We start from the raw sequence: 13,590 nt of genomic DNA on the forward strand, positions 1-13,590 counted from the left end.
AAGAGTAGGGTTTTATCCTATGCAACTTTGAATTGATTAAGGTTGTAGAGTTCCTATCCAAAGGACCACAGGCAGTTGTGAATTCAAATTATGCACGGTCCAATTTCTTCAAATTGAGACAAACTCTGTTCACCAACCGGTGGTCCGATGGTGGCCAATGGACCTTCATGTTCACAACATTTGAAATACATGCATACAATATTATGAAAGCTTTTATTAGATGTAGAGGTTCGGGATTCAAAAGTGAAACTTCATTATCAATATTTTTATTGTTTTCAATTATTACCATTTGTTTTTTAAAAATGAAAATCAAATTCAATTCTTGACCTAACCTAACATCCTTATAGATTTAAACTATTCTAGTAGAGAAAATTATTCAAAGTCATGAGTTGGGGAATGGTATTTAAAGGAAATGATAACTTAATTAAATGCTCGTTATTTATTTTTCAGGAGGGTCTACTGGTAATCTAGCAAAATTTAATAAAAAACAAAAAAAAGAACAGGACAGGGTTATTATGTAACTTCAACGCGACCAACTTGTGCTTATTTCTCCCCCCAACCCCTTTTTTTTTAAAAAAATCTTTTTCTTTTTTGGCTCAAAGGACCAACTTGGTTCTATTTTATAAGCCCCACATGAACTTTCTTGGCTTTGAAAAATGCAACCAACTCATCTCTCTGTTTGTGCGTGAGAGAGAGAGAGAGAGAGAGAGAGAGAGTGCATAAGTAGAAGAATTAAGATCAACCACCGGAAAAGCAGAGCCTCCTCTACCAGAAGAAGCAGCTGAAAGCGACCACTATTTATTTATACCAAAAACCCAAAAAGCTACACACCAAAATCCCCCCCACAACACTTAAATTACCCATATGCCTCCCAACCCGCCCAGATCCTCAGTCTTACTCCACCGGATCAACGCCCCAACGTCCGCCTCGTCCAATACGGCGTCGCTGCAGTGCCAAAACCAAAAGGGCGGAGGAGCGCTTCTACTCGGTAACAATAATAACAATAACAAGAGGCGGGCCCCACTCCCGGAAGCGCTGGCGCGGTACCACACTCACGCGGTTGGGCCCGACCAGTGCTGCTCGGCCGTGACGCAGGAGATCGCGGCCCCGGTGTCCACCGTGTGGTCGGTGGTCCGGCGCTTCGACAACCCGCAGGCCTACAAGAACTTCGTCAAGAGCTGCCATGTCATCGTCGGCGACGGCGACGTGGGCACGTTGCGCGAGGTGCGGGTGATATCGGGGCTGCCAGCGAACAGCAGCACGGAGAGGCTGGAGATCCTGGACGAGGAGAGCCACGTCATAAGCTTCAGCATGGTGGGTGGGGACCACCGGCTCTCGAACTACAAGTCGGTGACGACGCTGCACCCGTCACCCGCGGGCGGGACGGTGGTGGTGGAGTCGTACGCGGTGGACGTGCCGCAAGGGAACAGCAAGGAGGACACGTGTACGTTCGTGGACACGATTGTTCGCTGCAACCTCCAGTCACTGGCTCAGATCGCCGAGAATTTAGACCGACGCAAGTAATTATATGAAGTAATGATTTAATTAATTATATTATACCTTAATTAGCTTCTTCTTCCCTTCATGTCTCTCTGTCTGTGTCTGTATAGTGAGCTAAGTCAGTGGTTGCCTATGGATGGTTATACGCCGTCGTTTTGTGTTCCTTAATGTTAAAATCCGATGAAACAGTCACAGTCAGAGTCGCAGCCGCGGTTCAATGGTTGATGTTGTTTAATTAATGCTTTATATTATGTACATATATTAAGGGAATTTTCTATTTTCAATGGTTTTGGTTTGTGTAAATCCCATATTAATTAGAAAGAAGAAAAAAAGGGTCAATAATGTTATATTGGCAGAAGACATGCAATGCATGATGGCTGCGACTAAAATGGTGTTAAAATTGATGTGAAAAGAAAGAGCAGGAAGGAAGGCAGGCAGCTAGGCAGCCTATTGTTTTGTTGAATAGCTTTTTTGGTTGATTGATATGCGTATGGCCAGTGGCAGTACTGACTGAGTATACTGAGGCAGTGGGGGCTCTGGTAGCAAGAAAACTTGCATAAGTTATCTTTGCGTTATTACTTGGAATAGCAAAAAGTATTATTCCGGTTAGATGAGAGTTTCTCTCCTAGACTAAGTCAGGCTCAAAGTCTCACAGCCATGCATAATTAGAAGGGCCATTAATTAACAAATTAATTAAGCTTTTAAGAGTGTGAATTCGTTTCTTTTTGTATTATATGAGATATTATAAGTAGTAATTAATGATCATGTAGATAATGTCGATGGTACGAATGTTGTTAATCACAAGTTAATCAGATTGATCAGTTGAAGGGTTAAGGTCTGAGTTTAGTTTAGGGTCTGTAATTAGCAATTGAATTAGCATGGTACATACACATACGACTAGCTGTCTCTGTGTCTGGTAGCCAATATGGGAAAGCCAACCTTGTTAGAATAGAAATACGTACAGTTATACTATTTTTGGGTCCGAAAAATACAGTGGATATATATATATATATATAGTTTTAAAATAATACATATATATGTACAGAAAATGAATATATGACAATAAAACTTGGCGATGAAAATGATGTAGAACAATAGGAAAGCTGAAAATGAAGACGTGCTTCATGATATTTGTGTGTTTATAAATGAAAAGAAGGTAGCAAGTAGAAAATGAGATAGTGAAAGGGAAATGAAAAGCTAAGGTAGGAATGAATAAAGGAGGAAAAAAAAGAATAAGAAAGCAAAGCATATTGTCGTGTTGTTTGGAATGGAAATTTTAGAGCGGTGGAATGAAAAGCATGCATGGGGCTTTTGAAGCATATTTGCATTAAAAAAATATGGTGAACAACGTGACGAGAATCAATATCTTATTTCCCTGCCCTACCCCACCACCCTTGCAACTTGACTTTTTGATAACGCAACTAGCAACTGGCAGCTTCAAGCTTCAAGCGTCAAGCTTCTAGCTTAGCTGTTCGTTGGAAAAAAAGAAGAGAAAGGAAACATGCAAAGCAATATTTAGCTGCAACTTGCTGTCTCTCTGTCTCTCTCTCATAGTCATTGGGGGTTAAAGAAATATGCAAGTTGGGTTGGCTTAAATGGTTTCTTTTGAATTGGATTGGATTGATCTGTGGCTGAGATTGTGTGTTTTGATTGTTTTTGTTTGAATGGGACTAAATATTTGCAAGTTGGTGAGCAAGTGGGAGGAGGGTGGAGAAGGAGGAGGAGGGATGGCTTTTTAATGATCCCCGTGTATTCTCTCTCGTCTACTTTTCAATTCCTTCACGCCACCCCAATCACCCCATATGACCCGTTCCATCTTCTCTCTCTCTCTCTCTCTCTCTATTGCTGACCTGACTGCATCATCATCATGGGTCTTCTATGGTTTTTTTGCTTTTTCAATGGAATTTATTGATCGATTGGGATTACATCACTCATGACCTAGCTACCTGCTTCAAAAATTCATCATCTCTCTCACCCAATTAATTTCATTCAAGAAAAATAAATTAAATAAATAGAGGGTTGCCTTCCTAATTAATACTTTTGGGTTTGTATATAATTTTCTGTTATACATACACAATAAATTAGCTAATACATTTCAAACTGGATATTAACAAATTAATCTACATGGATCAATTCTTACTTTCTGCAGTCAACATTAGTATCCTGGAAACAATAAAGACTTTCGTGAAACAGGCTATATATCTCGGTCAATAACATTATAACACGTGTAATAACACTTTAATGTAACATAACATTGGGGATAACAAAACAATGCATCCAATTTGAATTCACTTTTTCTTTTCAATTTTCCCATCTTCTTTTTCTTCAGCCAGCCATTTTGCTTTTAGAACGTACGGAATAAGTAGTAGCTAGGGAACAAGGAGGGTGACATATACATAGCTAGAATGGGCAAGCCAGTGAGATGTTGAGGGGGATGGGGTAGGGGATGCCATAGAGAGCCCAGAAGATGCATCTGATTTATAATAAGAGGGTTTTTGAGTTTCCTTTACGACACAACATTTTTAGATGTGGAGATGTCAACCACATTATTTTTTTCCAATGTATTTTGGCACCTACATTTTCAGCTAATTACTCTAAAATCTATCTTGTTGATCAGACCAGTCCAAGTCTTAGGCCTTTCAATGGTTCCATCCAACCAATTGAACAACAAGAGTTTTGAGTGGTGTCACATCCAATTAGCCAATTTTCTATATGATCCAATTACTGGTCAAGGGGACTTTTGACACATCAGTATTAGCTGCCTGCCATCTAGTTAATCTCAAGCTACAAATGAATTAACTGCTAATTATTCCCATTTGTCTATGTTCAGTTAATGTACTAATAACGACCCTTATTTGACCTTAATATATATATATATATATATCTATGAATTAAGGTGAAATGTTCATGTTAAGCACTAGTTCAAGTTGTTTTGTCCTGATTAAGCTATGAAACCCAGATCGATCTATTTACATATCAACATCTCACCAAAACTTGTAACAATATATATGTATGCCAAATATATAGCTTAGCCTAGGCACATTGCTGTAAATACAATCCAAATAATTAAAGTATTTTGGCCCAGAGCAGCACAAACCAATTCAAAACTATTGCTGTCAGTAAACTACCAAGAAATGCATTTCAGCTGCTCCTAATAATTCCTGGATAAGAAAAAACTTGATCATGAAAATTGTTTCTCACCCACCACTTAGAGAAAAAAGCTTCAAAAGGGAGAAACCAGAGACTCCCCCCCAACATGCAAGCATCCAATTAGGCCAAATAGCTGTAGCTAGAAAGAAAAAAAAAAACAGAGCAATGATTCAAATGCTGCCTAAAAAGCACCAAATACTTCCTACGACAACATGGGGAATCAGAAGCAGCTTGCATTCCCTCATTGCAATTCTTGTAGCAACTCTTCTAATTGGAGCTGTTTATCTGACCCAAGATGGTGGGTTGCAGCTGTTGTATCAGGATTGTACTATAATTACCACGTTGGAAACTAGAGCAGCAGGAGCACCAAAATTGTCAATTGGCAGCAGCAAAAGCAGAAGCAACAGCTGCAATTTGTTTTCAGGGAAATGGGTTTCTGATAACCAGTCTTATCCTCTGTATAAAGAGAGACAGTGCACTTATATGTCAGATCAATTGGCTTGTGAGAAGTTTGGGAGAAAAGACTTGAGCTATCAGAACTGGAGGTGGCAGCCCCACCAATGTAACCTCCCTAGGTCTCTCTCTCATCCCTCTTTTTTCTTTTTCTTTTTTTCTTTTCTGGGTTGTAATTTCATGCAAATATATAATCTGGGTTGTTCTTTTGGTTAATGTTTTCATAGGGTTTTTTGAGTTTTGTGGGACTTTGTTCATGTAATATTATAAGCTAGGTTCAATGCCACAAAGTTGCTTGAGAGGCTAAGGAACAAGAGGCTTGTGTTTGTTGGGGACTCGTTGAATAGAGGTCAGTGGGTTTCCATGGTTTGCTTGGTCGAGTCTGCCATCAATCCACACCTCAAATCCATGCCCAACAAAGCCAATGGCTCTTTGCTCATTTTCAAGGCCACTGTGAGTTTCCTTTTCCTCTCAAAACCCAATTTATTTGGGCCTGATTTGTAATTAGCAAAAACTAAGGCCCAAAATCACATATTTGCATTGCAGATTCTTCCACCAACTTAATAGAAACAGACAAATCAAAGAAACAGAATCTTCTGCTGTCAGAAGTCTCAGTTTCTTATGTTTCCTTCTCTGATTAGTTTAATATAATTCTGATTACGACGACTAATGTTTGTTTAATCTGATTTAATTAAGGAATACAATGCCACGATTGAGTTCTACTGGGCCCCATTGCTGGTGGAATCAAACTCTGATGATCCACTGAACCACCGCGTACCAGATCGGATTGTAAGAGCGCAGGCAATTGAAAAACATGCAAGGCATTGGACGGATGCAGACGTTCTTGTTTTTAATTCATATCTCTGGTGGAGAAGGTCCCAAATGAACGTCTTGTAAGTATAGTTTTGTTTTGCTATTGCATTGCATGACCTCCAAAAACCCAACCAACGCTTTATGATCAAAAATTAGGTAGAGGTTAGATAGAACCAACCATTTGACTTTGCATTAAAACTTATTATAATTTTGGTTTTTTGGGGAATGATTAAGGTGGGGATCTTTTGAAAGCCAAGATGGGATTTACAAGGATGTTGAGCTGTTGAGGGTGTATGAGATGGCTCTCAAGACTTGGTCAGATTGGTTGGAGATCCATGTTAATCGAACCAAGACCAAATTGTTTTTTGTTAGCATGTCACCCACTCACCAAAGGTACGCTTTATTTTATTTTATTTGAGATGAAAAAACAACGATAGTTGATGTATTAATTAACAATCGACTATAACAATTAATATTAATGTAATAAGTACGCATCAACGAATCACGATGTCATGTTGTAGTTCTAAAGAATGGGGCGAGACAAGTAGGGAGAATTGCTACAAAGAAACAGAGCCAATTACAGAGGAGGGATACTGGGGAAATGGATCAGATCCTAAAATGATGCGTCTGGTTGAGAATGTGCTTGATGGGTTGAGAGTAAGAGGTCTAGATGTAAAAATCCTCAACATAACCCAACTCTCAGAGTACAGGAAAGAAGGGCATCCATCCATTTACAGGAAGCAATGGGAGCCTCTAACCGAAGAACAAGTATCAAATCCCAGCAGTTTTGCCGATTGTATACATTGGTGCCTCCCTGGAGTGCCTGATGTGTGGAATGAGCTCCTCTATGCTTACATTTTTCAACAATAACAACTTCTGTTTGGAAAAAAAAAAATTCCGAACAGATCAAGCTTGTAACATCTTATCTGAATTTGTAAAAAATCATGAATGTTGATGGCATGTTTACTAATCCGTAATTAGATTATGAGGAATTGAATTGAGAAGGAGTTGGATTAAGGGGAATTAGATTCTGGATTCCTATTGAAATTGCTGACCAAATCATATGGATTGAGGGGAGTTAGATTCAGTATTCCTATTGAAGTTGTTTACTAAATCATATGGAATTGGGGATGAGTGGTGCTAATTACTAAAATATCCTCGTTGTTAGATTAAAGTAGATGACAAATTTAGAATTTTTAAAATTGTGTGAGAATATATAATGGGTAAAAAATATGAATTCCTAATAAATTAGTTACCCAAGAATTGAATTCCTCCAAAATAAAGAATTCAATTCCTAATTTTGTGTGGATCCCACTTATTTTTAATTTTTAATGCGAAATAAACACAAGAATCCTCATATTTAGAATTCAATTCCTGATGAGATTTTTAATTTCTGATTAGTAAACACACCATGAATGAATTAGGAACATAAACACAACGGTTTAACTCAAGTAAATTTTTACTAAACATATCAAAACAATGTAAAATTTAATGTCCATTTTTACCACTGTGAGATTTAATATCACATGTTTCAGCATTAACTTCAAACCACATGGCCTGTTTTAGCAAATCTCAAAGCATAACAAAGTTAGATTCTAAAGAAGTTTCACTTAATGTTGCTTTACCTTTATTTAGACAAAGTCTCTGCCTGTTAATATACTTTTCTAATTTACCAATAAAAGTCTTAGGCTCTCTTGTCAGGAAAAGTCCTAAAAGAAAAAACAAAACAAAAATGAAGCTTGTATTTGGGAATTTTGGCTTCTCCTGAACAGTGTAGGTCCCTGACTGCAAACAAACAAAACAACCCACCAATTTCGATAAAAAAAAAAAAAAAAAAACCAAACCAATCATATGATCAACATTTATGATAATATCTTAATACTAATTAAGGTATAATCTGACATGTAATAATAATATATGCATGCTAATAAAATCTTAAAAAGTAATGAGCAGAGTTGTTCAGCCTTAAACTTCCATAGAGTAAGACAAATTGAGCTGATGATTTACCAAAACATTCCAAAATATTAGGTCTTTTTTTAATAATAGACAATTATTTTCTTCTCGCGCGGTTGGTGCATTAGCTTAGCCTTAATATTATTTACCCGCCTGCAGCACCCTAATAAGTTTTTTCCAGACAGTGACTATGATTACTTGTAATCTCTGACGCTTATGTGATGATGATTGAACAAATGTTAAAAAAGCCCCTTCATAATTCTTTCTCTTTCAATTCTTTGGTCAATCAAGCAAGACTCCGTCTTTCACGATGCAGAGGTGGAACAGAAAGAAAACCCAGTTTCCTGTATTGGTGTTCCTCTTGTTTTTGTTCATAGTGTTCTCAAATCTCCACAGTGAAAATAGCATTCTGCAAATTCAAGATGGCCATGATCGTGCTCCTCGCCATCAAGATTCAATCACTTATGTAAAGCCAAATCTTTTCAGCCATCAAAACCAGGGTCCAGGTATGGCAGTGTTTGGTTTAGCTAAATAGGCCTTCTGGGTTCACTTTTCTGCATTTGCTGAATCTTTATGTTAATTCTTGATCAATTTATTTACTGGGTCTGTTAAATTAGTGGTATTTCTTTGATTTGGTGAAGTGGGTTGAAGTTGGTGTTTTGTGAATTTCAGAGGTTTTGGATAGATTCAGTACATGCAACTCCACCAAAGAGTACAGTGGTCGGAAAATTGCGTGGACTGACCGTAAGCCGAGGTACGGTCACCGGAGAGAGACTTTGGAGAGATGTGACGTGTTCTCAGGCAAATGGGTGTTTGATAATAGTTCCTATCCGCTGTACAAGGAATCGGACTGCCCATACATGTCTGACCAGTTGGCTTGTCACAAGCATGGCAGGTCTGATTTGGGCTACCAGTATTGGAGGTGGCAACCCCACAACTGCAACTTGAAGAGGTAAAGAGGTGCTCCTCTTTCTTTTAATTGTTTTCCAATAACCAGTTTAGATTTTCCTTTGTTAATGTGCTTGGGTTGGAACAAGAATTTTTCTCATGGGTTCTTGAATCAATAAACTGGAAATCATTTTGATGTGTTTCAAACTCGTGTCGAATTACTAATTATATTTCACTGAATTGACTAGTATGACTAGAATGGTATATAATTCAGCTGCTGTTGAGTTTCCTTTTGTGCCTGATGTGAGGTTTCACTAATAATTTTTTTAATTCCCCTGTAGATGGAATGCAACTGAAATGTGGGAGAAGTTGAGAGACAAAAGACTAATGTTTGTAGGGGATTCATTGAACAGAGGGCAATGGATATCAATGGTGTGTTTGTTACAATCTGTGATTCCCGCAGATAAGAGATCCATGTCACCGAATGCTGCTCTTACCATTTTTAAAGCAGAGGTAAACAGAATTTCCGTCTAAGAAGTAAGACTGCAACTGAACCAAACCTCAATCTCAACTAACTGGGGCCTTGGTATCCATTAGGCTGCTCTTGTCTGACTAAGGCCAAAATGTGTTTAAGTTAGATAATACAATATTCATTAGGAAACAATGAAAGCAATAATAAATGTTTTCGAACAAGGACACACATGAAGTTTTGGGTGTGCTTGCCTGATTTCATTGCATGGCTAGCTGAAAGATATAATCTTGAATATCTCAGAGTGCGGTTCTTCATTGCTTTCTTCGTGTCCTTTGCAGGAATATAATGCCACTGTGGAATTTCTCTGGGCACCGCTTCTTGTAGAATCTAATTCTGATGACCCAGTGAATCACAGATTGGATGATCGGATAATCCGTCCAGATTCTGTTCTTAAGCATGCATCGGAATGGGAAAATGCTGATATATTGATTTTCAATTCCTACCTGTGGTGGCGACAAGGCCCAGTTAAGCTGTTGTGAGTATGGTGGCATTACCGTCCAGGTTTCAGTATATATTATATAGAAACATAATGAATTGATATCCTAATTGATCAGCTTACAATTCATACAGATGGAGCACTGAAGCTAACGGTGCTTGTGAAGAGTTAGACGGTCTTGGAGCCATGGAGTTGGCCATGGGTGCTTGGGCAGATTGGGCTTCTAAGGTCAATCCCCTCAAGAAGCGGGTCTTCTTTGTTACAATGTCTCCTACACATCTCTGGTTAGCACCAAGCCCTCCTAGAATATTCTTTTTATCCTACCACCTTTGCTCATATTTCTAGTGAAAGTTTTCAATCTTGGAAATAAGCTTATTGAGACTTGAATGAGGTTGTCAACTAGGCATTGTCCTGGCATACACTGGTCAACTTTAGGACTATTTAACTATACAACTATATTATGCTAAAATTGAAGTCCATAAAGATTAGAGAGTCTCCAAGGAGTTGGACATTAGACCTGTCCAAGATACTCAACCAGCATCCTTTTGTTCACTTAAAGCCTAGACTTGTGGGGTGACAGCTACATCTTGCCATCCGTATTTAGCTGTCGCTTAATCTTGCCATCTGTTAGAATTAAATCCTCCATTGGAAGCAAACATTAGGATTAATACAAAATCCTGATATTAGTCTAGTTCTAGTTTTAGAGAGGACCTTAGACTGCAATTTCATACATCTTTGGCTCAGCTCTATAAAACTACATTTCCATCTGTTGGAACCTTTATCCTATGTAATTTCCTGCATTTTTAGGAGTCGAGAGTGGAAGCCAGAAAGTGAAGGTAATTGTTATAGCGAGACATCCCCCATTGATTTTGAGGGCTACTGGGGAAGTGGTTCTGACCTGCCTACGATGCACATGGTGGAGAAAGTCCTCAGCAAGTTGAGTTCAGAGGTTTCCGTTCTCAATATTACTCAGTTATCGGAGTACCGGAAAGATGGTCACCCTTCCGTTTACCGCAAATTCTGGGAGGCGCTGAAGCCTGAACAATTGTCGAATCCTGCGAGTTATTCGGATTGCATACACTGGTGCTTGCCTGGTGTACCTGATGTATGGAACGAGTTTCTATTCCATTTCTTGTGAACAAATGTACAATTCTTTCAAGTCCTTCTTAGTGGTTTCGTACAGCAATTTGCCTTGGTTCTCTCAACTCGTGGGCCATTGTTACATGATTCCATTCTTTGCAAATATGGTACAAGCATTCGACTTATCCTCTGTTCTAGCAATATTAGATCCATGTATGTATGCTGGATTTTCGTCAGTATCATGACTTCATTTATGAATTCCTCCAAATCCAATACATTATACAGGGCTTATGAAGTTATGACCCACAACTGCAAATAAAATTGCATTTATTTGCTTCCTCAAGCAATGATTATGTACATCAAACCCAATGCACAGTAAAACGAAAATGGAGCTTCATATTTGATGATGAGCACTGACACTGAGCAACATGGGAACAGTTTCCATAAGTAAAATAAAATGGAGAGAGAGAGAGAGCCACAAGGCGTTTGTAACTTTTGAATTCTCATATGCAATATGCCAGGGCAACAGGCCCCCCACGCCAAGTTTGGACCTCCAGCGCTACCAATCCAGCCCGGACCTCCAGCGCTACCAATCCAGCCCGGGCAAGCCCTAGGTCCCATCAGCCTGAGCAAGCCTAAGGGCAGATCTTGCCTAGGCTCAAACCAGAAGGCGCTGACGTTAGCGAGCCAAAAAAATTGAAAAAAATTCAAAATTTTTTTTTTTAAAACCAAAAAATTATGGATGTTTTCCCTATAAATACATAATAATTTTATTTACTTTCCACACCAAATCCTCATACAAACTATTCTCCTTCCAATATTTGTAAATCGTAATATTTTTTCGTCTTGCATTTGTAAATTGTTTATATTTTCTTCCATATTTATTTTTTTCTTGCATAATCATTTTATTTCTTGCATTTCTAAATTGTTTATAATTTGTTGCATATTCTTTTTTTTTTCTTGCCCTTGTTCTAGCCTTTTGGGGTGGAACAAAAAAAAACAAGGCTATCACTATTCACATGAATAGTGGCTTACTTTGTCTTTACCTTTGAGCCTTTTGGGGTGGACATGCTCTAAGAGCACCTCTACCCCAAAGGGCAAGGGTAAGCAAAGTCAAGACAAGATTTGACACTATTCACATAAATAGTGTCTGCCTTGCTTTTTTTGGTTACACCTCAAATGGTAAGGGCAAGGGCAAGGGCAAGGGCAATTACTATTAATTTGAATTCATTTTATATTTTTTATACTTAAACCATTAATTTTGGCATGAGAAGTGAAAAATAGGACTAGGTATTTATATATAAAAAAAATTCTAAAAATTATGACATTTTTTTCGATTTTTAATTGCGACATCATCAATGGCGTTAGCAAACCCAGATTTGCCTTTGGGCTGCCCAAGCTTGTGGGCGCCATCAAGCACTGGTCTTGCCATTGCGCCTGGAGCCAAAAGCTGGGCCTAGATCCCTCTGCCGGGCAAAGCAGCTACGCTAGAGGTGCTATAAGGGAGATAGCTACAACGCCTTCAACCCATCATAATTCACTATTGTACAAACATTCACTCACATAATAGAGATATGTGGACGAGAAAAGATACGTTACAGTCATCCATGTGCGCGTATGTGATTAATAATGTTAAACCACACGCACTCATCAAGGAAGAAGAATCTGAAACGGATTCTTCTTAATCACAATAGTCGACTTACTCTCCGAATATTTTGTATATACTGTCATTCAAGACTTTTACCGTTTATATCTTTATTGTGCAATTATAGATATTGTAATAGTTACACAAAGGAATATAACTTGAATTCAAACTCTTACATGGTATCAGCCTAAACAGTCCCTTTCTCTTCCAAGGGATAGCTTCTTCCCCCTCTCTCTCTCTCCAGCCGAACCCTCATGGCCTCTCCATCTTCCTCTTTCTCTCTCTTCCTGGTCACCACTCCTCCCATTTCATCGAGCTCACCAACACCAACTACCTCCTCTGGCTCGGACAAATAAAACATTTTCTCATTGGCCACGGCTTGTGGAAATATATTGATGGCTCCTCTCCTCAACCTTCTCCCTTTTTGACCCTACATACCCTCTCTTAACCAAGCACCTGCTCTTTCTCAACCTAATCCTACCTATGAAACATGGTTCCAACAAGACCAACTCATTGTTAGTTACCTCACCAACACTCTATCTGAATCAATGTTGTCGCTCACCATTGGATGTGACTCTTCAAAAGCAATTTGGGATTGCTTACAACTCCACTTCTCTCAAACTTCGATGGCTAACGAATTAATTCTCCGTTTTCAACTCATAGACATGCAAAAAGGAACATAAACTGTGGACCAATACCTTCGTCAAGCCAAATCTATTGTGGACTCTCTTGCTGCCATCAATGAGCCCATCTCCAATAAGGATCTCGTTACTGGCGTTCTTTGTGGCTTGGGTCCTGATTACAAAATTTTGGTAACTGCTCTTCTAAATTTTCCTCCTCTTCCTGATTTTGCTGACCTACGTGCTCGATTGCTTTCCAATGAAGCTTAGACTATTTACGCTGATCTCGTTCACACTAGCAAGTCCATGGCTCTCATGGCCACTTAGTCTCAACCATTTTTCTCTCACCGTGGTGGCTCTTCTAATCGTGGCATTGGACATGGGCGCTACGGTGGTAGTGGTGGTCGCGGCCACTAAGGTTGGGGCTGGAACTCGCAGCAGCATCAATTCCAACCATGGTCTTCCAATGGCTCCCCTGGCCCCTAAAATGGTTAGCAATATTAGTCTAATCCCGCCTGGG

The 13,590-nt window shown here is 39.0% G+C and overlaps 3 protein-coding genes across 3 annotated transcripts; all 3 read left to right on the forward strand.

The window, feature by feature from the left end:
* The first annotated feature begins 635 nt into the window (after window positions 1-635).
* Window positions 636-1,784, forward strand: PYL4 (PYR1-like 4). Its single transcript, XM_008244801.2, has one exon. The coding sequence runs from the start codon at window positions 865-867 to the stop codon at window positions 1,522-1,524; it is 660 nt and encodes a 219-aa protein (XP_008243023.1). The 5' UTR covers window positions 636-864; the 3' UTR covers window positions 1,525-1,784.
* Window positions 1,785-4,653: 2,869 nt separating this feature from the next.
* Window positions 4,654-6,876, forward strand: TBL34 (TRICHOME BIREFRINGENCE-LIKE 34). Its single transcript, XM_008244791.3, has 5 exons — window positions 4,654-5,225; window positions 5,379-5,556; window positions 5,800-5,996; window positions 6,151-6,309; window positions 6,438-6,876. Exons 1-5 carry the CDS (start codon window positions 4,684-4,686, stop codon window positions 6,784-6,786), a joined length of 1,425 nt encoding a protein of 474 aa, XP_008243013.2. The 5' UTR covers window positions 4,654-4,683; the 3' UTR covers window positions 6,787-6,876.
* A 1,007-nt stretch (window positions 6,877-7,883) lies between these two features.
* Window positions 7,884-10,990, forward strand: TBL35 (TRICHOME BIREFRINGENCE-LIKE 35). The gene is made up of 6 exons (XM_008244779.2): window positions 7,884-8,375; window positions 8,542-8,821; window positions 9,099-9,270; window positions 9,568-9,764; window positions 9,860-10,009; window positions 10,533-10,990. Exons 1-6 carry the CDS (start codon window positions 8,180-8,182, stop codon window positions 10,861-10,863), a joined length of 1,326 nt encoding a protein of 441 aa, XP_008243001.2. The 5' UTR covers window positions 7,884-8,179; the 3' UTR covers window positions 10,864-10,990.
* Window positions 10,991-13,590: the final 2,600 nt, after the last annotated feature.

Source organism: Prunus mume, linkage group LG1 (genome assembly GCF_029339155.1).
Source record: "Prunus mume cultivar Tortuosa linkage group LG1, ASM2933915v1, whole genome shotgun sequence".
Lineage (NCBI taxonomy): Eukaryota > Viridiplantae > Streptophyta > Magnoliopsida > Rosales > Rosaceae > Prunus > Prunus mume.

What these genes read in the sequence shown, in the direction of transcription:
- PYL4 (XM_008244801.2), top strand. Translation starts at nt 865, where the DNA reads ATGCCTCCCAACCCGCCCAGATCCTCAGTCTTACTCCACCGGATCAAC.
- TBL34 (XM_008244791.3), top strand. Translation starts at nt 4,684, where the DNA reads ATGAAAATTGTTTCTCACCCACCACTTAGAGAAAAAAGCTTCAAAAGG. An exon ending in TGCTCATTTTCAAGGCCACT is followed by an intron (nt 5,557 to 5,799) that starts GTGAGTTTCCTT and finishes GATTTAATTAAG; the next exon opens with GAATACAATGCCACGATTGA. An exon ending in AGGTCCCAAATGAACGTCTT is followed by an intron (nt 5,997 to 6,150) that starts GTAAGTATAGTT and finishes GGAATGATTAAG; the next exon opens with GTGGGGATCTTTTGAAAGCC.
- TBL35 (XM_008244779.2), top strand. Translation starts at nt 8,180, where the DNA reads ATGCAGAGGTGGAACAGAAAGAAAACCCAGTTTCCTGTATTGGTGTTC. An exon ending in TTACCATTTTTAAAGCAGAG is followed by an intron (nt 9,271 to 9,567) that starts GTAAACAGAATT and finishes TGTCCTTTGCAG; the next exon opens with GAATATAATGCCACTGTGGA. An exon ending in ATGTCTCCTACACATCTCTG is followed by an intron (nt 10,010 to 10,532) that starts GTTAGCACCAAG and finishes CTGCATTTTTAG; the next exon opens with GAGTCGAGAGTGGAAGCCAG.